The sequence below is a fragment of the Zootoca vivipara genome, chromosome 17, assembly GCF_963506605.1.
Source record: "Zootoca vivipara chromosome 17, rZooViv1.1, whole genome shotgun sequence".
Lineage (NCBI taxonomy): Eukaryota > Metazoa > Chordata > Lepidosauria > Squamata > Lacertidae > Zootoca > Zootoca vivipara.
Genome location: NC_083292.1, coordinates 20140161 through 20167430, shown reverse-complemented (window position 1 = coordinate 20167430; position 27270 = coordinate 20140161). Strand labels below are relative to the sequence as shown.

Here is a 27270-nt window from a genome sequence, read left to right as displayed (position 1 = left end):
GAGTTTTAAAGGTTTATCTAAAGGGCTTTCAAGTTTAACTCAAGAGCTACCTTTGCCCCTGTGATCTTGCCTGCATGTTAACAGAGGCATTGTAGTATGCTTGCCACTAAGATAAGCTAGGGGTGGGGGGGGGCTTTTTGGTGGTGGCTCCACTGCTACGGAATTCCCTTCCAACCTAACTTCCCATGTCCCCAAACAGGCCTTCCAAAATGTACCTGTTCCAGGCTGCCTTTCCATAACAGTGCTTTTGTGTTGCTGCTTTCTGAGCCTCTTAAGATTTGTTGCTTCTAATGTATTGTAGTATTTCCCATCTGAATAAAGGTGTCTCCTTGTGAGGGCTGCACACAAAAAGGTGGCCTATGGTATAAATACTTGAATACCAACAACAACAATGGAAGGCCAATTAAAAGAGTGTTATAAAGGTGAAATTTGGGAGATCCGTATAGATAAAAAAAGGGTCTGATTTTATATGGCAGGGAAATCCTGGGCTAAAAAAGACATCTTTACAAGGCATCTGAAGCAATTGATGGTTGCTCCTTCATCTATAGATACCAGGAACCTCTCTTTCTGGCTGATTAATGGAACAGGACAATTTGTGCCCCTCGGTGAGCCTGCGTTGTCGGGTTCACAAACTCAGGTGTGAGTTTGGGGTTGGCCACCCTCAGTGCTGGCCTAGCCCCAACATTTCCCCTCCATGTTTAACTCGGTTTTTAGAGCACAGCACCTCTAGTCTACTCTTGAAAGTCCTTGCTGAATGCAGTCGTTTCTCGCCCCCCCTCTCTTCCGCAGCTGTCCCCAAATGGCCCAGCAGAGCCCTGTTAGTATTCATTTAAGGACTGTGAAATGACCCATTTTGGTTTTAGAATCCCAGCTTCTGCTCTCCAGAGATGGGCGTGCATTAGGCAGGCAGCTCTGATTCATTGAAAATCAAGGAACGTCCCCAGACAGGCTTTTTGATTACCTGAGTGTTCCAAGCTCTGTGTTAAAAGGTCTGGTTTGATTCCTTAGTGAGCCGGCACAGGGGGATATTAGTCCCCTTTTTATCCGTTCAGAGAGTTAATTGCCATGGCAAGCTTGTCTGCGATACCCAGGAGCCAGCCTGTTGACTTCTTCCAAGTAAAGAAAGGTGACTTTTTCCTCTCTCTTTTTTCCTCTCTCTCTCTTTCTTTTTCTGGACACACTCAAAACATTTCTGTTCTTTTCAATTTGGAGCGTCAGGGATGCTTCCAGCCTGCTCTGCGCTTGTAATCAGACTCCGCTGGGTAATTGTGTGCTATACAGAAAGAAGATGAGTAATGAGATGGGTAACTACATCTATCCAGGAAGAAAATGGAGCCATTTTTGTTGACTAGCGTAATTTCTGCACCTGTAGTTAGATCCCCCAGTTGGCAGGCTTTGAATTAAGTGGGGGCTGAGGGGTCAGCAGCCATGGCTCATTCCCGCATGTGCTAAGAGGACAGAACAGCAATACAGTTGTACCTTGGAAGTCAAACAGAATCCGTTTCAGAAGTCCGTTTGACTTCCAAAACGTTCGAAAACCAAAGCACAGCTTCTGATTGGCTGCAGGAAGCTCCTGCAGCTAATCAGAAGCCACAGAAGCCCCGTCAGGTGTTTGGCTTGCAAAATAGTTCGCAAACTTAAACAGTCGGGTTTGCGGCGTTCGGGAGCCAAAACGAGAACTAAGCTGTTCAACTTACAAAGAACGACTTTAGAGGCTTTGGCAGACATTTTATTGCATGCTGTTTCATTTATTTATTTAAAGGATTTATGTACTGGTGAATCTTCAAAGCCTCTAAGCCATGGGTAGGCAAACTAAGGCCCGGGGGCCGAATCTGGCCCAATTGCCTTCTAAATCCAGCCTTCTAAATCCAGTCTGGGAATCAGCGTGTTTTTACATGAGTAGAATGTGTGCTTTCATTTAAAATGCATCTCTACGTTATTTGTGGGGCATAGGAATTCGTTCAATCCCCCCTCCCCAAAAAATATAGTCTGGCCCCCCACAAGGTCTGAGGGACAGTGGACCGGCCCCCTGCTGAAAAAGTTTGCTGACCCCTGCTCTAAGCGGTTTACACAATATATGCATTAAAATTACCAGTCAGATCAGATATTATTATTAGGAAAGATCTTGAAAATAAAACGGCTGCACCTCTGAGAATTCTTGGAGAACAGGTGAGGTCCCTGCAAACTGGAGGCGTGCAAATGTTGTCCCCATCTTCAAAAGGGGGGAGGGGGAGAAGACCCAACCACTTGATGTTGATACTAGGGAAGGTCCTAGAACAGATAATTAAACATTTTTTCTGTGAGCATTTGGATGACGCGGGTGGCGCTGTGGGTTAAACCACAGAGCCTAGGGCTTGCCGATCAGAAGGTCGGTGGTTCAAATCCCTGCAGCGGGGTGAGCTCCCGTTGCTCAGTCCCTGCTCCTGCCAACCTAGCAGTTCGAAAGCATGTAAAAGTGCAAGTAGATCCATAGGTACTGCTACAGCGGGAAGGTAAACAGCGTTTCTGTGTGCTGCTCTGGTTCGCCAGAAGCGGCTTTGTCATTCTGGCCACATGACCTGGAAGCTGTACGCCGGCTCCCTCGGCCAATAATGCGAGATGAGCGCCACAACCCCAGAGTTGGTCACGGCGGGACCTAATGGTCAGGGGTCCCTTTACCTTTTACTGTGAGCATTTAGAGAAGGATGCTGTGATTACTAAGACCCAGCAGGGATTTCTTAAAAACGAGTCATGCCAGACAAATCTCATTTCTTTTTCCTTTTTTTTTGATAGAGTTACAGGTTTGGTGGATCAGGGGAATGCTATGGGCACAGTGTATCTTGATTTCAGTTGGAATTAACAGGTACTTGTTGAAAAGCAGTAAAAAGGGGGGGGCTAGTAAGGGGGGAAGGCTAGTAATTTTTGTATGCTCATTTGCAAGACTGAGTTTAGCTGGGAGATTCAATTTGGCTAGGGTGCCAAGGAGAATGATTTGGATCCCTAGTCTTCTTGGGTGAACTTCATTTCCCAGAATATTCTGGGTCGGAGAGGGTAGCCCTTAAGCAAGTTTAAATTGGCGTGGTGCAGGTATTGAATGCTCAAAGGGTTTGTCTTCAGCAGCATCAAACCCACAATCAGAGGCATACGGAGATCATTATATTCCCATATATTTCAATCTCTGTCAAAGGCCGCTTGTTATGTCTCCCAGACTTTTAAGACAGGGAGAAAGTAATGTCTGAAGTTGTTGACAACTGAACCATCCCCGGGATCAAGGCTCTTTTGGCTTTTCACTGCACAGCTGGCACACACTTCCCTGACACTTGCCCATTTGCTCTGTGTAATTAAAGCCCGCCGTTGTCTGTGGGCAAAGTTCAGAAGTGGCCTGGAAAAATGAGCTCATTTTTAAACCATCATCAGAGCTATTTCTAGCGGATGGCTTTGTCCTTCGGTGTCATCAAGCAGCCAGCCATAGCAGTTAGCCATGACAGTTATCTATGAAAAACGAGAAATGGGGGACTCCTTATCCAAGGGTATGTAACTCATGCCTTGGGCCTGTTTGTTTTCCTGACCATTTCCAATGGCTTCCCAACATTTTCTGCCAAATGACCTCTGTCTCGCTTTTGTCGTGCTGCCAGCATGATGGCTTTGTGAGTCAGCCTTTCCAAGTGGCCCCTTAATGCTGATGCGTTAGGCTCAGTTTTAATGTACACTTGCATTTTCTGGTGTGTTTTTCCTTCCCTGCCTGTTCAGCGCAGCTGCTAAGCTTGCCCCACAACAAAATATTTGAAGTCTACTGTGGCGCACGTGACAAGTTTCCAAACTCTACAATTCTATGACTCTAAGGCAGGCATCCCCAAACTGCGGCCCTCCAGATGTTTTGGCCTACAACTCCCATGATCCCTAGCTAACAGGACCAGTGGTCAGGGGTGATGGGAATTGTAGTCCAAAACATCTGGAGGGCCGAAGTTTGGGGATGCCTGCTCTAAGGTGATTGTGAAAATAAAATGGAGACAGGTGGGAGATCTGTGTATGCCACCTTGAGCTCTTCGGTGGAAAGTTGGGATAGAAATGTTGTTATTACTGATGGTTTTCAGCTGTGGAAAAATGATCTTTTGCATTGGTGTGTAGCCAAAATGCAGCCAAGTGCGTTTTTTTTTCAAAGCAGAGAGATCTTGTGGAACGCTTTTCCTCAAGTGATCCAAATCCTTTCCCAGAACCAGTTCAGGGTACAAAGCAAAAAATTGCATTTTAGTCATTTAGGAAATCCTAGTTCTTGCTTCATCCCAGGCCTGCAATCACCACGGCTGATACACAAGAGCACCAGTCACGCAGCCGAGGGGTAAGGAGTCCCCAAGGCTCTGTCTGTTTCGGACAGAACGTCTTGCGTTCAGAAAGCAATTTCGAGGTAAAGAATTTAGGTCCTTCAAGAGAAGGACCACCGCTCAGGAGTAAATTGGTAGTCAAGGCAGGTGAGAGAATATGCAGAGCGATAGGCTCCATCTGCTTGGTTCCAGTCACAACTTTGGCAGCTGCATTTTGAAACAGCTGCAGTTTCCTGATGCTCTTCTGCAAAGGCAGCCCCACATGAACTTTACTGAAGCACAAGTGGGTGTAGCCCCAGGGTGGACAGTGATCGTGTTACCAGGGAGGGTGGTGTCAGGCGTCAGGGAATCGTACCACCCCCCACCCACCCCATGGCCGGCTACCAGAGATAGAAAGACAGGGAAAGCTGCTTACTAAAGTATTTTATGCAATATGCACAGAGAGGGGCTTAGAAAGGTAGCCTCTTGGAGTAATGGCGTTGCTCCGAGTAATCTCCTCCCACCCTTTCCCTTCTCACTCGTCAACAGCACCACCCGCCTTACAGTGGCTGCTTAAGGCTAATTGCCTCTTAGCTCTCTGCTCTCCTACTTTCACTGCTTTCACTCCCCGCCAGGTTCTGGGAGAAGGGGGGGTCTGGAATGCTCTCTAATGATAACGTGTCAGTCAGCTGTTCCGGCTCTGGTTCTCCCCCCTCCCCTTCTCCCATTATCTTCCAGCTTTGCCCCTCTTCTGTCTCTGAGTTGTGACCTTCTGCAAACCACCGTTCTAAATCTATACTGTCTTCCTCTTTTCTGGAAGATTCAGGGGGTGGGGGAGGCTGTCTCCACCATTCCTCCTCAGTCCAGTCCCTGTGACAGGTGGCAGGGTACCTAAGGGGAGGCGGAGTCTGGGGAGTGGGGTGTCACCATAGGTGGAGTCAACCTGTTCTGGTTTGGTTCCCCATCCTGCATCTTCCTTCCTTAGAAAAATATCGTGGACACTTACTCAGTGTAGTAGTAGCTTAACACCTTGGGGACGTGGGTGGCGCTGTGGTCTAAACCACTGAGCCTCTTGGGCTTGCTGAACGGAAGGTCGGCAGTTTGAATCCCCGCGATGGGGTGAGCTCCCGTTGCTCTGTCCCACCTCCTTCCAACCTAGCAGTTCGAAAGCATGCCAGTGCAAGTAGATAAATAGGTACCACTGCGGCGGGAAGGTAAATGGCGTTTCTGTGCGCTCTGGTTTCCGTCACGGTGTCCCATTGCACCAGAAGCAGTTTGGTCATGCTGGCCACATGACCCGGAAGCTGTCTGTGGACAAACGGCCTGAAAGCAAGATGAGCTCCGCAACCCCATAGTCGCCTTTGACTGGACTTCACCGTCCAGGGGTCCTTTATCTTTTTACCTTTAGCGTAACACCTGTTCTACCTAGGAAGGTGGTAGAGACAGGCATTTCTGGCTGCAGAAACCTCCTTGGCATCCAGGAGCATTCCTAAGCTAAGCACCTGATTTTTAGATAGATAGATGTTTGCATCAGCCATCGGCCTTTGCAGTCCGAGTACAAAATACATGTACAGACAACTTAAGCACTTCTCAAGCGTTTCTTCTTTTGGCCAACAGAGGGTTGAGCCCGGCCTTGGGATGACTCTCCTTGAGCACGATTGCTCAGAACAGCCAATTGCCCTCGCCGCGAGTTTTAAGAAACACTGTAATCCCAACCGCCCTCCCCTCACTGCAGGGTTGGCTAAAGATGATACTGTCAAGTGAAAACAATGATTTAATGGCTTTGTGACATGAAGGCCCCGGGACTAATGGAACACAACCTAGAAATCGAAGCCGAGTGAATGTTTTAAGGCTCCTAGGCTGCAATTATGATACAGTCTCTGCCTGCAGCTGTCATTACAATCACAAAATGTCAGCAGCGATTAGTTCTCTTTCGGAAGGTCAAATAACAATGGCGAGGAGGATGCCTGCGTGGTGACAGTAAGCCTGTACCAGTGGGCAAAAGCGTGGACAGCTCTCGTGATACTTTGCAGTTTTGCTGCAATAGGACCACTCCTTCCGCATGTCAGTGTAAAGTTATTCAGGGGCCGGGTTCAAGCGAGAGACCAGCATCCTCCAAGGCAGCAGATCTCATGTTTCCTACAATTTTTTTTATAACAAAATTAAAACCAGAACATACAATTTGACAAGATCCCGGGGCTCTGTTTATCAGGACTCTGTTCCCTTCAGGAAGAAAGGTGGCTGAAGGCATTTCTGTAATGTGCTTTTATTTATTATAGATATAAAAGGTGAGCATAAGGCTTATAAAGATTTATGTTTTTGCTCAGGCAGCCCAGTCAGATGGGTGGGGTACAATTATTATTATTATTATTATTATTATTATTATTATTATTATTAATTACCCAATGGATCAGCCCCTGTTTTGTGAGTCCGAATCTTTTATTTGTTCTTGTCTGCACCTATGTATTTTTGGACTGCGTTTTTATCAGTTTTAGAATGCATTTTCATTTTAATTGTACTTCCTCCCACCAATCGCACACCGCCGCAAGGTCTTTAAAAAACACATTCCAGTTTATAAGTGCTTTGAAACAAATAAATAATATATACATCAGAGCTGGGGAACCTAGCCTGAGGGCCACATTCCCATTGATGGCAACCTTAATGGGGGCCGCATGGCAGCAGTGGGTGGAGCCAAAGGCAGAGAACTCTGACCTTTGTGCATTAGGCTGCATTCTAGACACACAATCCGGAGGTATTTGCACTGCGAAATCTTCCCAATATACACATATTTGTGTATACCATTACCCCCCCCCCCAAAGTGCACATTTTTGCAAAACGGTTTTCCGTTGGCCCGATCCAGCAGGCTCAGCTTACGTTCTTGTGCATTTTTCTATGTGTTTTGAGGCAGAATTTGCCCCAGTGTGCGCACAGAACTGCATTGCAAACTTCGAAGGAGGAGTGCAAATTCCGAAAGGATGGCTGCCGTTTCGGTTTGTGCGTTGTTTAAGAGAATCAGAAGACCGGCCGGATCAGGCTAACGGCCCATCTAACCCCAGCATCCTTGTCTCACAGCCACCGACCAGGTGCCTGTGTTAAACCCACAAGCAGAATCCAAGCACAAGAGCCCTCTGCCCTCCTGTCCTTTCCAGCCACTGGCATTTGGAAACAAGACTTCCTGTGACCTTTGGGGCAGACCAGTGCCGTTATAGCTAGTAGCCATTGATAGCCTTCTTTCTGAGTTCATCCAGTCCTCTTTTGAAGCCATCCAGGTTGGTGGCCATCACTACCTCCTGTGGGAGTGAGTTCCACAGTTTAACTATGCGCTGCATGAAGAAGTTCTTTTTCATCTGTCCTGAATCTCCCATCGTTCATCTTCATTGGATGTCTACCTGTTCTAAGTGTTACGAGAGAGGGAGAAAAAACTTTTCTCTATTCGCTTTCTACTTGCCGTGTATAACTTTTATACAGGTTGGGCATGTCATCCACGGACCTAGCTGAAGGGGACAGGGGTGGGCAGCTACCCCCAATCAATCAAACAAACAAACAAACAAAAACACTTAAATAAAAGTAGAAATAATCAGAATATTTGAAATGCTTTGACAGATTTCTCTGAGCACTTGGGGTCAAAAGAAAGTAATTTAAAACATCTGTTGTTGAGACATTTCATTCCAAATTTGCCAGACAGAGGATGATGACAGGTGGGCGTCCTGTCCCGTCCCCCCAACATAAATCCCGGCTGTGCCCATGATGTCATATATCATTTCAAAAAGCTTGAATTACGTAGCTTCACCTTTAAATGCAGACCAAATTGACTCTGTCCTTGGTTGCTGGCTTTTTGATTTCCAACAGATTCCCTGTGAGCTGTCCCTGCATTTTTTTAACGCCTGCTTCTCAGTGAACAGAAAGAGACACGCATGATCTGATATCTATCTATCTATCTATCTATCTATCTATCTATCTATCTATCTATCATCTCATCTGGAGCAAATGTTTCTGTCCTTCTTAGGACCAGCTGCTCTGTGAGGCTGTAGTGCCAAGAAACCCTTATGTTGTAAGGATTGTCAGTGTGTTTATTTTGCTGTGCTAGACACTGGTCTGATAGTTGGACATCTAGGCTCTGAAGGCAGGGGTCAGCAAACCTTTTCAGCAGGGGGCCGGTCCAGTGTCCCTCAGACCTTGTGGGGGGCCGAACTATATTTTGAAAATAATAATAATGAATGAATTCCTATGCCCCACAAATAACCCAGAGATGCATTTTAAATAAAAGCATATATTCTACTCATGTAAAAACACCAGGCAGGCCCCACAAATAACCCAGAGATGCATCTATATATATATATATAAATGTAGAAGGTCCATGTTTGTTAGGCCGCGACGTTCTCTGAAACCGCTTTCCCGATCGCGTTCAAATTTGGCCACAACGTCACATGGGGGTATCCGAGTGTTTCCATGTACATAGATTGGCCACATAGCACACCTGTGCCACGAAAACCAGGTAAAACCCACTGGTTTGGAACCCTGAACTTAGAGAGCCGGGGAACCTGGGAAATAGAAGGCAGAAGAGGTTGCAACACAGCACCCTCTAGCGGCGGATACACTGGTACTACAACTAGAAAACCTTGGCCCTCTATCGGAGGCTAAACTGGTATTGCAGCTACTAGGCCGAATGGAGGCTCGCCTTTACAGACTAGGCCAAATGGAGGTGGGGACTCACCCGGGTGTGGGTTGGGGGCAGGAGGGGACGGGATAGGTCATGGAACGGGACAGGGTGGGGGGAATCACAGGGATGAGCCACAGCAACGCGTGGCCTGGCCAGCTAGTTTTAAATAAAGGGACACATTCTACTCATGTAAAAACATGCTAATTCCCGGGCCATCCGCGGGCTGGATTTAGAAGGTGATTGGGTTGCATCCGGCCCCCGGGCTTTAGTTTGGGAACCCCTGCTCTGAAGGCATCAAGCAGTCTGCTTTGGAGCAACTCTCCAGATTTCGGTGAATGCTGAAGACACACCTCTTTGACACATGAGATGAATTTTTTTTACGACACACCTTATTTTCTGATTTTCAGTTGTTCTGAGCTGTTTTAAATGGTTTTTTTTTTAGTTGTTATAATCTGCCCTGGCACATTAGGGTGAAGAGCAGGAAAATAGTTGTTGTAGCAGTGTTAAGAAGGCAGGCAGGCAGGTTTGTGGGGGTACTGGAAAGCTCTGCAAGTATCATTATTATTCATATTTTTTAAAATGTGTTTATTATACCCCAGGTGCAGCCTGACTCTCCTCCACCTTGAGTGTGGCCCCACCTCGCCTCCCTGCCTCTACTTTTTAAATCAAAGTTGGAGGCAGCTTATTGGGAGACTTGAAATCAGGTCCTCAACTGCGGCTCCAGTAAAGCTCGTCCCCGTGCCAAAAATGACTTCATGAGCATGTCCTGACAACAAGCAGTTTTTAAAAAATAATAACAGTGCCGTGGCCAGAGGTAGTTGCTTCCTGGAAAATATACTTGGGGTGGGTTGGGGGTGGAGAGAAATAATCTCCACTTTCCTCTTGTTTAGCTGATGGATGGAAAGCTAGAAACTGAATAGGATAGATAAAGAGGAAACCTCTGCCAAGGACAATAAGAGTTTCATTGGTAACATGCAACAAACAGAAGATGTGGGGGACGTTTGCAAGAAGAAGCTGAAATCTTTGGCACACCTCCGAACGGTCATGGAAATGAAACAAAGCAAAGAAAGAGAAGAATTTGGGAAGCAGAAATGGAGATGTTGTATACAATAGGATGATTATGATTATTATTATTTTAAAAAAACATGCCTACACAAAAGCACTGGCTCCCGTGGGTAGATTAGAAAAAAAGAAAAAACTCTGCGCTTTTCAGATACCCTGCCTGGGAATAGAACCAAGGCTGACTGAAATAACTCAGGGTTTCTAAGCCTAAATTCAAGAATGGCACTAATTGGATTTGCATCAGAAATGGCTCTGGCATTTTAATTCTGAAAGGCAGCAATCCAGAATTAATTGACTGCAGAAGCAGCCCCGTTGCATTCATTTGGTCTGCTCTGGAAGTAGACAGATTGTAGATTTAGGGACCTCCCCCCCCCCCTGAGGTTGTCCTTTTTTTTATCATGCATTCATTATTTGTGCTCAAGATAAGGACCTCAGAAGAGTCTGCTGGATCAGACCAGTGGCTCATCTAGTGCAGAATCATGTTCTCACAAGGACCAACCTGCAAGCAGGATTTGAGCATGAGAGCATTCTCCCCTCCTCTGATTTCCAGCAACCAGAGCCGTAAACAGTTGGCAGTTCCAAATGTAGGACCTGTTTACTGCTCTTTGGTTTCGCCACCTATGTAAATCTGACTGAAGAAGACTTGCACTACCATTGATACATGTCCCACCCCCCCACTCATTCACAAGTGATTTTCTACTAGAGCTGCAAAGTGGATTCCAGCATCTTGTTCTCCCAGTGGTCAACCAGTTGCCTGTAGGAAACCTTCAAGCAGGATCAGGGCCGGATTTAGGTTTGATGAGGCCCTAAGCTACTGAAGGTAATGGGGCCCTTTATATGCCCAGCTGCCCTTTGTCAGCAACAAATTGCCGCTGTTTTTTGTGTTGAATATATGCTATATGGTAATTGATGGACCTAATCGGTCTCTAAAGCCATTTGCTCATGTTGTCATGCAACCAGTCCGGACCTCAGAAGAGTCTGCTGGATCAGACCAGTGGCTCATCTAGTGCAGAATCATGTTCTCACAGTGGCTAATGGGGAACCTGCAAGCGGGACCCAAGCATAAGAGCGCTCTCCCTTCCTGTGGTTTTCAGGAATTGGTGCCCAGAAACATTACGGCCTCCGACTGTGGAGGCAGCACATAGCCATCATGTCTAGTGGTTGCTGACGGCCTTCTCCATCCACAATGGTATCAGGGTAGTTATACACACTGCCGTTTTTCAGTACTGTTTGGACCTGCAGACGTTTCAGGGCTAACTTGCTGCTCCATTTCCAATTGGTGTGCATCTTGTAACTGCCCCCCCCATTATTTATTTATTTATTTGGTTTTTCAGATATTTGTTTGGTGTTTGAGATACAAAATAAAAGCAACATTCCAAGCAACCTCTTGGACTTCCCTCTTCCCCTTTGTGGGTCCTACTGTTAATCATTTCCTCCTGCATCTTTTATAATAATCCAAATCTCTTATCTCCCCATCGTATCCAGAATTCACCCTTAAACAACAATCCTACTAACGGTTTTAACAGTTTACAATGGCCTTTAAGATAAGTTATAAATTTTCCCCATTCCTTATCATAGCTGCCAAGTCTCCCGTATTCCCCGGGAAACCCCTGTTTTTCCAGCTGTCCCCAGCCGAAAAAATTGATTTTTTTGTTTCCCCCCGGTTTATTCTGGTGTGGCGGCCACTTTGGAACTGGGCGGAGCATGCTCAGAAGCGACTTTTGATGCTGCTTTGCCCAGTTCCAAAATGGCTGCAGCGTGACTTCTGGTGCGACGGCCATTTTGGAACAGGGCAGAGCAGCATCAAAAGTAGCTTCTGAGCATGCTCCGCCCAGTTCCAAAATGGCGGCAGCGCTACTTCCGGTCTGCTACTTCCGGTCCAGTCCCTTATTTCTCAGGCCGGAACTTGGCAGCTATGTTCCTTATTAAAATTTTGGTCTTCCTGATTTCTGATTCTTCCAGTCATTTTAGCCATTTCGGCATAATCCATCAACTTGATCTGCCATTCTTCTCTGGTAGGGACTTTATCTTCTTTCCATCTCTGGGCCAATAACATCCGCGCAGCCGTAGTCGCAGACATAAATAGTCTTTTTTGCTCCTTTGGGATTTCAGCACCTAGAATTCCTGAAAAGAAGGCTTTAGGTTTTTTTTTAAAAAAAGGTTATTTTAAACATTTTTTCGTCTTGTAATTTCCTACTGAAGTCTTGTGCTTTTTATAGCACAAATGTTAAATTTCTGGTTAAATTTTCTTCTCCCTTTTTGTTGTGCTGTAGTTGAAGAGCGCCCCTCCAGACGGCAATAATGTGATAACATTGGGGAGACATTGCTGAGCAACTTAATAATGTGGGATGATGTGTGTGGACGGTCCGGTATAAATCCATCACCAATGCCCTATTATTACATCAATGGCACATTTCCCTTCCGGCTGGTGGTAGTATGTAATGTTTTAGAAGACCAGGAGATGGAAGAGAGATCTGGATAGAAATGAGGATGTAGCAGAATAAAATGAGATTGTTTGGGCGCTCCCAAAGACAAAACAATGCCAGGCTGAAAGTTCAGTGTTAAGACTACACAGGTAAATATAGGAAGTCTGATGCAAGAAATCTAAGGCACAATCTGCCAAAACATTGGCTCTTTTAAGACCTATAGATTTCATGGAGTGACTTAGGCAAGCTAGAGGCTTGACTCGGACATAACTACATTGGCCTGTAGGACCAAGAATGAGTGTTATGGCCGCTTGTTCCCTTCTCCCCTTCTCTCGGGTGCCTTACTGCCATACAGTACATGTGGGATTTGTTAAACCACAGTTTCCCATTTAAGCTTGGACTACAATCCTGGCTTGCGAACCATCGTCAAGAGTCTGAAATCCTGGTTTGTAGTTGGAGCTTAAACTACAGTTTCCTGGTTCAGGTGTAAGAGGAAACCGTGGCTTAACAAACCTCAGAAGTATGGCAGTAAGGTGTGAGAGAGCAGAGAGAAGGAAAAGGGAAGATGAAACACAGGGACACATTGATTATTTGCCCAATAAACCATGGTTTATCAGATTGAGGTGGTTAATGTTTGAATTGGGACACTGAGCATGTGCTGACCTTTGTCCTGTTGAAATCAGTGGGACTTTCAGACCAATCTTAAGCATGTTTTCTCAGTAAACCCCCATGTGTTCAGTAGGACTTACACATGTAAAGCCCCTTTGAGTTCAATGGGACTAACTCCCAGGTAATGTATACAGCATGGAAACCTTACTCCCTCATATGCACGTTCACAATTTCTGCCTAAGAGCATGGGCTGGATCATGCCCAAAGGCTTTTTAGCTCAAAGGCAATCAGGATTTTTCAAGCTCGACTAATTCATTTCCCGTTTTGTTCCCATTTGGTTTGCTGGTTTAATTAAGCTTATTTCAAGAGACATGAGAATTTAGTAAAAAATAAAACAGAAAGCGGAGGAAAAATGAAAGGGAGACAGCAGTTAGCATTAATAATGCATATATTAAAAGCCTCTTGGGAAAACGTACAATGCAAGTTTAAAAACCTATTGCTAAAACAGACAGAATATAGTGAATCCTTTTCTTTTCAATTAACCAGTCCATACTTAGAATAAGGTCTCTCTCTGCTGTGGAATTCAGTTACCAGCAAGATTCAAGGCTTTACTGTTCTGTTATTTAAAAGCAAGCTTCTAGCCCTCATGGGCTACCTTTTTACTTATGCCTTGAGGCAGTTTGCAAACGCACCATGAATCATAGAATCATAGAGTTGGAAGAGACCACAAGGGCCATCCAGTCCAACCCCCTGCCAAGCAGGAAACACCATCAAAGCATTCCTGACAGATGGCTGTCAAACCTCCGCTTAAAGACTTCCAAAGAAGGAGACTCCACCACACTCCTTGGCAGCAAATTCCACTGCCGAACAGCTCTTACTGTCAGGAAGTTCTTCCTAATGTTTAGGTGGAATCTTCTTTCTTGTAGCTTGAATCCATTGCTCCGTGTCCGCTTCTCTGGAGCAGCAGAAAACAACCTTTCACCCTCTTCTATATGGCATCCTTTTATATATTTGAACATGGCTATCATATCACCCCTCAACCTTCTTTTCTCCAGGCTAAACATACCCAGCTCCCTAAGCCGTTCCTCATAAGGCATCGTTTCCAGGCCTTTGACCATTTTGGTTGCCCTCCTCTGGACACGTTCCAGCTTGTCAGTATCCTTCTTGAACTGTGGTGCCCAGAACTGGACACAGTATTCCAGGTGAGGTCTGACCAGAGCGGAATACATGAAAAATGCTAAAAGCAGTTTTGAAAGCTGTACAAATATCCAACTCATGATATACATCAGGGATCCCCAAACTGTGGCCCTCCAGATGTTTTGGCCTACAACTCCCATGATCCCTAGCTAACAGGACCAGTGGTCGGGAAAGATGGGAATTGTAGTCCAAAACATCTGGAGGGCCGAAGTTTGGGGATGCCTGATATACATTGAAAAACAATGCAAAAGGGACTCCAGCTAAGGGGGGCCAAGGAGGACTTGCGTGTTACATGCACAAGTTGCAATGCATGCGCTTGTGATATGAGCACGTCACACGGTGCTGGCCTCCTCAATTGAAGGAGCAAACTGGCATGCCTGCCCTGCGATTATGGCCCTTCCTCAATTTGTTAGCTTCCTTTCTTACGTTCAAAACAGTGACAGAAACCTATAAAACTGGATGGATCCATGGTTTGGGTCCGTCAAAGGCAGCCCTTATTTCACTCATACCTGCTCTGAATCCTCAAGATGCGGAAGGATGAATATTGAAATAAACGAAAGAGGCAGAGTTGCGCACAATGGAATTGTAAAGCCAATAGTTCTCTTTCCCCCCTAACCTGGGGATGGTTAACCTGTTGGACTCCAGTTCCTAACGGCCAACCTGATCAAAGGATGATGGGAGTTGTAGTCCAGCAACACCTGGCATCCTAAAAAGCTGCTCCCCACAGGCCCTCCAGAAACACAGTGAGCCCGCTAGTAGTTACTGTATTTAATTTCATGACTGCTTAATACCTATTTAATTATTTGGTTATATTTTAGTGGAGGGATTAATTATTCAAAATGTTACCATCCTGTTTAATAGGGTATTATGGCGTCGGCCGCCCTGGGATCGATGAAACTGATAAAGGGCTGGATATAAATTGAACTAATAAGTAGATAAATAATTGACGCGGTTTCTACTATGTGGTTGTTGTTGTTTTACTTTCAAAAGAAATTTACTGGGAGACTTACGAAACATTAATATATATAAAAATACCATAAAATTGTCATAAACTGTAGAGAAACACAGTATACTGTAGAAGAAGTCCCAACAGGAGAAGAATGGCTATAGAAACTAACGGATTATGCAGAAATGGTGAAATTTACCAGAAGTATAAGAAATCAAGACAACCAACTTTTTTATATATAAAGGAATGGAATTGGTTTATTTAATATTTACAAACAAACTGTAAAGAGATTAAGACATTGGCAGGATTATTGTAATAACTTGCAGCTTCAAAAGACATATATGAGAACAGGTGCATAAAAGAATTAAGTCAAGATAATTCAGAATATGCAGGGAATGATGAAAATAAATTTAAGGAACTGCAGAAAAAGGAGGAAGGAAGTCAAGGTTTGAAGTGTTAGAATTATTATATATAATTTATATATATACCGTATATAAAATATTGTGAAGCAGTAACTCCTCAGAAACAGTTGTTGAGCTTTTTTTTAGGGGAGGCAATCGAAGTGGGAAGAGATACACAGCATATCATAGAATCATAGGATTATAGGGTTGGAAAGGACCCCAGGGTTCAACTAGTCCAACCCCCTGCAATGCAGGAATCTGGGACCCATGACCCTTAGATAGTGAGTCTCATGATCTACCGACTGAACCATCCCAGGCCCAAGCTTTTGTGTGAGTGTCATGTAAACAGGTAGACGTTTTGTCTTTGTCCATGGAGTTTTCTTGGCAGGGATACTGGAGTGGCTTGCCAGTTCCTTCTCCAGGTGGATCACGTTTAGTCAAAACTCTCCACTATGACCTGTCCATCTTGGGTGGCCCTGCATGGCATAGCTCATAGCTTCTCTGAGTTATTCAAGCCCCTTCGCCACGACAAGGCATTGATCCATGAAGGGGATTATGGAGAAAGCTAGAGAGTTCCAGAAAAACGTCTACTTCTGCTTCATTGACTATGCAAAAGCCTTTGACTGTGTCGACCACAGCAAACTATGGCAAGTTCTTAAAGAAATGGGAGTGCATGATCACCTCATCTGTCTCCTGAGAAATCTCTATGTGGGACAAGAAGCTACAGTTAGAACTGGATATGGAACAACTGATTGGTTCAAAATTGGGAAAGGAGTACGACAAGGTTGTATATTGTCTCCCTGCTTATTTAACTAATATACAGAATTCATCATGCGAAAGGCTGGACTAGATGAATCCCAAGCTGGAATTAAGATTGCCGGAAGAAATATCAACAACCTCAGATATGCTGCTGACACAACCTTGATGGCAGAAAGTGAGGAGGAATTAAAGAAGCTTTTAATGAGGGTGAAAGAGGAGAGTGCAAAATATGGTCTGAAGCTCAACATCAAAAAAACCAAGATCATGGCCACTGGTCCCATCACCTCCTGGCAAATAGAAGGGGAAGAAATGGAGGCAGTGAGAGATTTTACTTTCTTGGGCTCCTTGATCACTGCAGATGGTGACAGCAGTCACGAAATTAAAAGACACCTGCTTCTTGGGAGAAAAGCAAAGACAAACCTAGACAGCATCTTAAAAAGCAGAGACATCACCTTGCCTACAAAGGTCCGTATAGTTAAAGCTATGGTTTTCCTAGTAGTGATGTATGGAAGTGAGAGCTGGACCATAAAGAAGGCTGATCGCCGAAGAATTGATGCTTTTGAATTATGGTGCTGGAGGAGACTCTTGAGAGTCCCATGGACTGCAAGAAGATCAAACCTCTCCATTCTGAAGGAAATCAACCCTGGGTGCTCACTGGAAGGACAGATCGTGAAGCTGAGGCTCCAATACTTTGGCCACCTCATGAGAAGAGAAGACTCCCTGGAAAAGACCCTGATGTTGGGAAAGATTGAGGGCACTAGGAGAAGGGGACGACAGAGGACGAGATGGTTGGACAGTGTTCTCGAAGCTATGAACATGAGTTTGACCAAACTGCGGGAGGCAGTGCAAGACAGGAGTGCCTGGCGTGCTCTGGTCCATGGGGTCACGAAGAGTCGGACACAACTAAATGACTAAACAACAACATGTAAACAGGTACAGTGGTACCTCGGTTTCTGAACGTAATCCGTTCTTGAAGACCATTCGAGTTCCAAAACATTTGAAAACCCAATACAGAAGTCTCAATACGGAAAACTCAGTACAGAAGCCACATGGCATGTTTGACTTCCGAGGTGTGTTCGAAAACCGAAGCATTTACTTCCAGGTTTATGGCATTCAAAAACTGAAATATTTGTCAACAGAGACGTTCGAAAACCAAGGTACCACTGTATTTTATTTTTGCGGCTGGTGCAAAAGTCCAGAAGTCCTGGTTGGTTGCAGATAGTTGATCGCAGTGTGCCTGCCCATCTCAGTATTGTCTGCACTGACTGGCAGCAGCTTTCCAGACAGCGAGTCTCTCCCAGCCCTACCTGGAGAAACCTGGGGTTGAACCCGGGAGCTTCTACATACAATTTGGATGTTCTAACCGCCAAGCGAGAAGTGAGAGCTGGACCATAAAGAAGGCTGATCGCCGAAGAATTGATCCTTTTGAATTATGGTGCTGGAGGAGACTCTTTGAGAGTCCCATGGACTGCAAGAAGATCAAACCTATCCATTCTTAAGGAAATCAGCCCTGAGTGCTCACTGGAAGGACAGATCGTGAAGCTGAGGCTCCAATACTTTGGCCACCTCATGAGAAGAGAAGACTCCCTGGAAAAGACCCTGATGTTGGGAAAGATGGAGGGCACAAGGAGAAGGGGAAGACAGAGGAAGAGATGGTTGGACAGTGTTCTCGAAGCTACCAACATGGGTTTGACCAAACTGTGGGAGGCAGTGGAAGACAGGAGTGCCTGGCGTGCTCTGGTCCATGGGGTCACGAAGCGTCGGACACGACTAAACGACTAAGCAACAACAACAACCACCGCCAAGCTAAGATCCTTTTCCTGGGCTATGGCCCATCCCTTGGAGAGTGATCGTTCCTGGAATATTTTTCCTGTTCCCCAAACCTGTGTCTTTGTGAGCCTTCCAGCACTCAGATATACAGACATTTAAGTAGTGTCCTTAATGTCTGGATTTTGTATTTGAGGAAAACAACATGCTTCAGTTCATTTAAAGCAAAACAAACAAACAAAAACCAAAAAACAAGCTTCAGGTATGCTGGGTTTCATTCCTTGCAATCTTAACAGCGTGTTCTGGCATCTGAATGCAAAACAACAACAAAAACCTCTTTTTCTTGTTCAAGGCAATGCGTAAAGGGCTGTACCTAAGTGATAGCTCTGTGTGTGTGTGTGTGTGTGTGTGTGTGTGTGTGTGTGTGTGTACTGTATCTGTTTAGTGGTAGCATAAAAACGAATCCCTGCCCTGGGATTCCATTTTTCAAGCTCAATCCAGGAAGATGAGCTGCAGGCTGCCAAGCTCGAAAAGTGCTTCAGGAGAACTGATTGCCTTTATTTATAGGAGGACAAGGGGTTCATTTCTACCAGGCTGATCGTTGGTTTGCTGCTGCCCTATTAAGCCCACCGTATGGCTAACAACCGCTCTGTGATGCTCACTGCCCAGCTTCATTTTGATAGCCTCCTGTAATGCTTTTTGTGGCTCCGCTTTCAGAGGAGATCAATTAGGCAGCTCCAGGCTCCACCTAGTGCTCTGTCACTGTTCCTGGCTGGCTCCCCAAAACAACCGCCTTTGTCTATTCCATCCTTTCAAGCCAGTGCCCTCCAGATGTTTCAGACTCCCATTACTGGCGCTGATGGGGAGTTACAGGCCAAAATATCTGGAGGGTGTATCAGGTTGCAGGGTAGAGGCTGGTATATTCACCAGACATACCTTCAGCTATCTTTGAATCTTCATTATGCTCATTTATCTCTCATAGCGCTCCTTACTGATGACAATGTTTTGCCTCTTCTTGTAGGGATTCTTCAGAGAGGATGTTGGCCCCGAAGAAGTGGCAGAACCAGTGGAACCAGTCAGTGCTAAGAAGCGGAAACCAAAGGTAAATGTAATAGGATCTGTATCTCTGTCTTCAGAGCCAACGTGGTGTACTGGTCAGTGTGCTGGGTTCAAATCCCCACTTGGCCATTAAGCTCACCGGGTGACCATGGGCCAGGGCCTGCCTCTGTCAGTCTCACCTACTGGACGGGGTTCTTCTGAGGTTAAAATAGGGTGGAGGTGAAGCATGCATGCCACTTTGAGCTCCTTGCAGGAAAAAAGTTGGATAGATGTGCAATAAATGCATAATAAATCAATATATCGGTTCCCAAACGGAGAAGCGGCCCCACCTAGGGAAACGCAGGAGAATGATGAGCGTTTTGGCTGAGGGCAGATTTCACTGGTGCATAGCTTGGATATAATTTATCGCGGGATGCACACTCAGACAGGACAGTGTACACACCCACAAGTGTGTTTTCGTGACACACACACACACACACACACTGACCATTTCTCACATTCACATGACTGTCAGTTTTGATTTATTAATTGCCTTCTAAGCCACTGCATTAAGGCAATTTACATAGAAGATCATTAGAAACACAAAAACCAGCAATGTATTTGAAGCAAAATGAAAACCCCAGGAAGTGGACGTTCGTGCTAGAGTCCTGTCTATCCAGCTGGGAAATGGAGCAGAAAGGCATCCGCTTGTTTCTGGAAGATGTAGTTTGGGTGTGCCTGTCATATCTTGCTGTTCCACGAAACGGGGCAGCCACACTTAAAGCGCTGCTCCAAGTTATGGCAGACCAAGCTTCTGTGATCTTTGGAACTTGCAAGAAAGACTCTCCCACAGACCACAGGGATTTCTTGGTGTCAGGCGTCAGAGGATCCAACCCCCACAGCAGGTTGCCAGGAACGGATAAGACAATGAAAAGTTCTTACCGACTGCTTTTTATTCAATATTCACAGAGAGAGGCTTGGAAATGCAGCCTCTTGGAATAATGGCGTTGTCCCGAGTGAATCTCCACCCCCTCCCTTTCTCATGTGTCATCACTACAGGTGCTGAAAAGTGCCCTCTGCCTTTGAGCTTCTTGTTCTCCTAATTTCAATGCCCACCGGGTTCTGGGAGAGGAGGGGTCTGGAATGCTTTCTAAAGACACTGAGTCCATCAGCTATCCCCCCTCTGGTGCTTCTTCTTCCTCCTCTCCCATTCTTTCCCAGCTTTTCCCCTCATCTGCCTCTGAGCTGTGATCTCCCTCAAAACCTTGTTGTAATTCTGAACTGTCTTCTTCTTCTCTGGAAGGGTCAGGCTAGGGAGGCGGTCTCCACCATTCCTCCTCTGCCCAATCCCTAACACATGGTGGTATAAAGGATAAGGCAGTCTCTCAACTAGCCTGTGATTTGAGGTTTAGGCTTAATGCAACCAAGTTTATCACACAGCCACAGTTCCCAGGGAGGCATGATGGGTGGCCAATAGGGATCTCAGAGATTACGGGTTTCCCAAAGGCCTCTGGTTAGGTACCCGTGAGAACAGAACAGTGGGCTAGGTTCTCCTTTGGCCTTGTCCAGCAAAGGTTCTTCTAACATTCCATTCAATGTCTACAGGAACCTGAGAAGAAGCTCCTGCCTTTTAGAAACTTAGAAAAGGACCTGAGGACCCTCCATAAAGACCTTGCACACACAAGGTAAGAAGGATGGTGTGATACCATATATCAACGTCTAGCAAAATTGTTGATCTGGACCTGCAAATGAAGGAATCCCTGTACTCTCCTCTTGTTTTCTGAGCTCATTCCCAGAAGTAGGTGATGTGCTTTATCACCCTTGTACTAGCCACAGGTTTTGAACCTGGCTTTCCACCCTCTTGGGAGGTGACATTGGGCAGTATCTGTCCAGAAGAGATTTAGGAGAGAATGAAGCTGCCTGAAACCAAGTCTGGCCACTTGTCTCATCCAGTCCTACCTGGAGATGCCCAGGATTGAACCTGAGACTGCCTTGCATGCAAGGCAGATGCTGTACCTCCAAGCTACAGCCCTTCACTATACTAAGTCAGATCATTGGTCCATCCAGCTCAGTACTGGCAATGGCTCTCCAGGGTTCCAGGCAGGGGGGTCTCTCTCAATCCTACCTGGAGATGTTGTGACTTTCTTCATGCAAAGAAGAATCTCTGCCGTTGGTTGGTGGACACCCCCCCCACACACACACAATGAGCCATGGCCCTCCCATTTAGGGGGAGCACAGGGAGACAAGAGGGAGCAGAAGTTCCCTTGCACAGCCAAAAGAGTGCTTGTGCTAGTGGATTGCTCAGTTCGTTAGAGCATGTTGCTGATAGCTCCAAGGTTGCAGGTTCGATCCCCGTATGGGATATCTGCATATTCCTGCATTGCAGGGGGTTGGACTAGATGATCCTCAGGGTCCCTTCCAACTGTACAGTTCTATGATTCTAAAGTGGCTTTATTTAGTTGGATGCAGCCCATTGAGTTGTATTCAGTGCTTATCATACTGATCCAATGAAACTAAAAGGCATGACTAACTTAGGCCCATTGATTCCAGTAGGTCTAGTCTCACTAGAACTTACCTGGATGCAACCTAATGTCTGAGGTGTCCTCAAACGATAGCAGCATTCTGGACTAGATGGGCCATTGGCTCCTCTTATGTTCTTAAGCACAATAGGGACGCAGGTGACGCTGTGGTCTAAACCACTGAGCCTCTTGGGCTTGCCGATCGGAAGGTCGGTGGTTCGAATCCCTGTGACAGGGTGAGCTCCCGTTGCTCTGTCCCAGCTTCTGCCAACCTAGCAGTTCGAAAGCACACCAGTGCAAGTAGATAAATAGGTACCGCTGTGGCGGGAAGGTAAATGGCATTTCCATGCACTCTGGAGCCAGTGTGGTGTAGTGGTTAAGAGCGGTAGACTCGTAATCTGGTGAACTGGGTTCACATCTTCGCTGCTCCACATGCAGCTGCTGGGTGACCTTGGGCTAGTCACACTTATTTGAAGTCTCTCAGCCCCACTCACCTCGCAGAGTGTTTGTTGTGGAGGAGGAAGGGAAAGGAGAATGTTAGCCGCTTTGAGACTCCTTTGGGTAGTGATAAAGCGGGATATCAAATCCAAACTACTACTCTTCTTCTTCTTCTTCTTCTTCTTCTTCTTCTTCTTCTTCTTCTTCTTCTTCTTCTTCTTCTTCTTCTTCTTCTTCTTCTTCTGTCACGGTGTCCCATTGTGCCAGAAGCAGTTTAGTCATGCTGGCCACATGACCTGGAAAAACTATCTGCGGACAAACATCGGCTCCCTCGGCCAGTAAAGTGAGATGAGAACACCGCAACCCCAGAGTCGTTCGCGACTGGACTTAACTGTCAGGGGTCCTTTACCTTTACCAGGTGAAAATGTTCCTCTTTAACCAGGCCTTTGGCCGATTGACATCTGATGCCCTTTTAAATGTGTTTTGGAAGGGGGGGGCGGGTATTATTGGGTTGCCTGAAAGTGAGATGAGCACCACAAACCCATAGTTGCCTTTGACTGGACTTAACTGTCAATGAGTCCTTTACCTTTTTACCTTTACAATGGTGGGAATTTAATATGCCATCATAGAATCGTAGAGTTGTCCAGCCGCCCTGCAATGCAGGAATCTTCCACCCAACGTGGGGCTCGACCCACGACCCTGAGATTAAGAGACTCAGGTGCTACCGACTGGTGTTCAGGCTTAAGCACAGGTGGCAAAACAGACCATCTCATGTTCTTATTTGGCTGGTGCATGCATTGGTTTCTAAAGCAGAGAAATGCCAGTTTAAAGGGGGGCGGGGAGTCCCAAATGAAGTGGTCTCCAGCGATGACCCTTTAAAATTGAGCAGAGGTGGCTGGAACTGATGGAAATTTCCATTTGTATGCTCATTGCACGTGATGGCGACTCCTTTGGTCTTCATATACTCATTAATTTGAATATCAGACTTTTGCAGCAAGAACATCAGCCGTGGGTACAAATGCCATGATTTACCGCTTGCAGAGTTTAGCAACAGCCCGGTACAAAATGTACGCTGACAAACGATCGCTGCCAACTGCAGAAGGGCACATACATCCCCAAACTGACATTCTCATCCAGAGTAGCATCTTTCAAAAGCGGTTCCGCAGAGAACAGACAGTAAACAACAGAAAGAAGGCAGGTGCTAGTTAATCTTAGGGCAGTTGTGCATTGTGCAATTTGTCCTAATTCTTTTGGCCGGCTATTTCAGGTCTCCCTTGCACTAGGTTTCCTCAAGATGTCAGTGGGTGTATGGGGAAGGAGAGACGCACGTATTCTGAGCACTGGGGAGATCAGGAGCAGAACTACAAGTTATCTTTGAGCAAGAAGATAGGAAAAGCAGCTGGATGACTGGGCTTTTGCAGAAAGCATTGTTATTACAAACATCGGGTGAGACCTTGGTCGTGGCATCGCCACTGGGGGCTGCCTTGTTGGTGTTGACCCACGGCAGGGCCTTTTCAGTGGTGATTCCCCAGTTGCAGAATCGCCTCCCTTAGTGAGGCTCGCCTGTCTCCATCATGATCAGCTTTCAGGAGGAATTTGAAAACAATCCTGTTTTCCCAGGCATTTGGTGGCGGAAGAACACAGTTTCTGGCAACCCTGAGATCATTGGCTAGATTATAATGTCTTTAGTTATCATTGTTTTTTGTAATGTTTTAATCTGTTTTAGAATGTTTTTTGCTTCAGTTTTATCTCCAAGTTACCTGTTTGCCACCATGAGCCCCTTGAGGATGAAGGGCAGGGTACAGATTCAATCCAACAAATAATAACTCTATTTTGATTAATTCCTTACCTTTTACCTATGCCTTGAGGCAGTTTTCAAACCCGCCATGAAAAATGCTAAAAACAGTTTGGAAAGCTGTACAAAAAATCCAACAGAAGATATACATTAAAAAACAATGCAAAAAAGGAGTACCTAAGGCAGAGACCTTTTCATCTTGCTGGGAAATCTTGTCGGAACGAAAAGGTCTCCAGTTGTTTCCTGAAAGTAATGTTTCCTGATGTTAAGAGGTCCCTTTTACCAGCAACCGTTGGTTCCTAAATAAGGAATCAAATTCTTCCCTTTTCCGATGATAACTGAAAGCTAGAAATGTCAGCTTTCCTAAAGAGGCAGCTCCCAGGCAGGTAAACAACAACAATTATTAATTAAATTTGCACCCCACCTTTCCTCCAAGGAGCTCAATCAAGGTGGGGGGGGCATAGTTCTCCTCACCATATCATCCTTACAACAACCCTACGAGGTAGGTGAGACTGAGATTGACTGACTGACTGCAAGGTCACTCAGTGAGCTTCATGATCATGGGTAGGCAAACTAAGGCCCAGGGGGCCAGATCTGGCCCAATCGCCTTCCAAATCTGGCCCGCGGACGGTCCGGGAATCAGCGTGTTTTTACATGAGTAGAATGTGTCCTTTTATTCAAAATGCTTCTCTGGGTTATTTGTGGGGCATAGGAATTCATTCATTCATTCATTCATTCATTCATTTTTTTCAAAACATAGCCTTGGCTGTTGTTTCGTACTCTGCAAATTCCCTCCTCTCCCAACGCCAGCAAATCAGCTGGAGCAGATCAGGTTGTTGGTGTGGCAGTGATCATGGTCGGAGATGCGATGAGCATCCGCAAGACAGAGAGAAAGAGAGAAATTGCGCCGCTGCTTGGGTGCTTTGGCATTACCTGCCCACACTAGACTTCCTCTGCAGCTAATGCCTGGTAATGCCAGTTGCTTGGAAACAGGTACTCTGCTACCTTGTATCTTAGGCTTCTTCCCCTTTTTTGCCATTTGGCAGCCAGCGCTCTAATTAACATGCTTCTTGCACGGTCACGGCTGGAGGTTTGCAAAATTCTGTTCCAGAAAGAAAGAGGGGAGAAAGAGAGTGGATCGGCGGGGGGGGGGGGAGAGAGAGAGAGAGAGAGAGAGACTTTCTTTCTCTGTGAATGACAGCTCACGTTAATTAGACAGCAGACATGAGCAGACAGGGAGCTGAGTGTCTGGATGGGTGGAATATTACCTACGCCGTCAGTCATGAAAGGAAAGTGCTATTTTCGGGGCCCGGCAACAGCACTGCGTCTCCCAGTTGTGCACCCGAGACGCAGTTTGCCCTGGAGTGGAACTCTGTAAAGAACATAAGAACATGGGGGGAAGCCTGCTGGATCCGGCCAATGGCCCATCTAGTCCAGCATCCTGTTCTCACAGTGCAGACTCTATCGTTGTTGGCGTTGTCTTGTGAGACAATGGAGTGCGCCTATGGGGGTGAAGCCAAACTGCTGCGATAGCTGGGCAGTGTGTACGGTGGTTCTGGGGATGCCCAGATGTGGTGGTCGCTAAGTGTGGAACTCCCTCCCCTCGGAGGTGAGTCTGGCACCTTCATTATACTGTTTCTGGTGAGTGCTGATAACGCACCTCTTTACCTAGGCTTTTGACACTCCGAGGTGTGTTATTTTGCAATTGTCAGTTGTTTAAACCTGTTTTTAATACTGTGTTTTGCTGTTGTAACCTGCTCTGGGACCTCTGGGTGAAGTACAGGTCAATAATAATAATAATAATCGTCAGATCATACCCTTTGATAAGTATGTTTCTACTCCTGCTTCAAAGTAATGCATCAGGCCTATTCAAGCTTGACTCCTTTGTAATTCCGTGTTACAAATTTACGAATAGCTCAGCGGGGCGGTCAGACGATTTAAGGTAATTATATGCCCATGATGTTGTATTAAGCATGAAAGCGAGCTCCTCGTCAGCTTGCCACCCACCCACTGGTTTTCTGCCAGGTCATTTTTATTTTGGTACAGTACGAGCCCGACCTTTATCTATATCAATTTAATCCTATAAAGGAGCCGGAGCAATCCAATGAAAATGATTAGCACTCAGAAAACGGGGGAGGGGGGGAGCCCTCTCAATTTTCCCAGTGACAAAGTTATTAGTTTACAAGAAAGGCATGGCCTTTGTCGGCAAGGTGGCGGAAAATCCGTGTTGTGACTTCCAGCCGGCTGGAGCTCAATTACTGTTAATAAATGCATTCCAAAGTTCATCTCAAATGCATTTGCATTTTAATGAATGATTCTTACCTCCTCGTCAAGTTGGCGGCAGAGGCTAATTTTATTAAGTTGCTGCATAAATACGATGCTTTTGAAACGAGGATTTAAATGGAAAGGTATTTGCTTTGCCCCCCTCCCCACCCCTCGTGTGAAAATGACTAGCCCTTGTTTGTGCCACCTGCCGGGGACAGCACAGAATGTGTGTGTGTGTGTGTGTGTGTGTGTGTGTGTGTGTGTGTGTGTGTTGAGAGAGAGGGAGAGAGAGAGAGCTGTCAGAACATAATGCTTGCCTGGTACAGACAGGGTAGAAATTCAGTTCAGTTCTAATTTGCAGTTTCTGAAACAATATGCGAACTGAAACACAGTCATCGTTCAAAATTCATGGTTGCAGTTCCAGTTGCAGCAGCACCCTTCCTGTGTGGATGCAACTGCTCAAGTTTAAGGAACAAGCGAAGCAAAATTGCATGGAACAGTATACATATATTTGGAGAAAACGACACTTAAATGCTGCTGAATTTCGATGAAGTTTTTTTAAAAAAATAAAAATAAAAATCAGAAACTGCTATGGAATTGTGGAGAACTAAACTTAAAAGATTGGAATTGGTGTGTGAAATGGAGAGCTTCCGCACAGTTGGGAGACTCGGGACAGATAAATGAAAGTATTTCTTTATTCAACACATAGCTGCCAAGTCTCCCGTATTCCCCAGGAAACCCCCGTTTTTCTAGCTGTTCCCAGCTGGAAAAACTGATTTTTTTGTTTTTACCCGGTTTATTCTGGTGCGGTGGCCATTTTGGAACTGGGCGGAGCATGCTCAGAAGCGACTTTTGATGCAGCTCTGCCCAGTTCCAAAATGACTGCAGTGCGACTTCTGGTCTGCTACTTCCGGTTCGTACCTTATTTCACCCACAGGAACTTGGCAGGTATGATTCAACGCATAGTCGAACTATGGAACTCACTCCCGCAGGAGGAAGGCGTGGCCAACCAACTTAGATGGCTTTAAAAGGCAATTGGACAAATTCAGAGACGGCAAGGCTCTCATTGGCTGCTAGCCACAATGTCCGTGTTCTACCTCCACTGCTG

At 45.8% G+C, this 27270-nt stretch overlaps 1 protein-coding gene across 2 annotated transcripts in view; it reads left to right on the top strand.

Annotated features, from left to right (window-relative positions):
- CCDC60 (coiled-coil domain containing 60) overlaps window positions 1–27270 on the top strand; it is a 53139-nt gene that overhangs the window by 2163 nt on the left and 23706 nt on the right. For both annotated transcript variants that reach the window (XM_035098571.2, XM_060269729.1), the window contains exons 2-3: window positions 19129–19209; window positions 20751–20830. In XM_035098571.2, the coding sequence (XP_034954462.1) occupies window positions 19129–19209; window positions 20751–20830 (161 nt within the window). The remainder of the gene's footprint in view (window positions 1–19128; window positions 19210–20750; window positions 20831–27270) is intronic.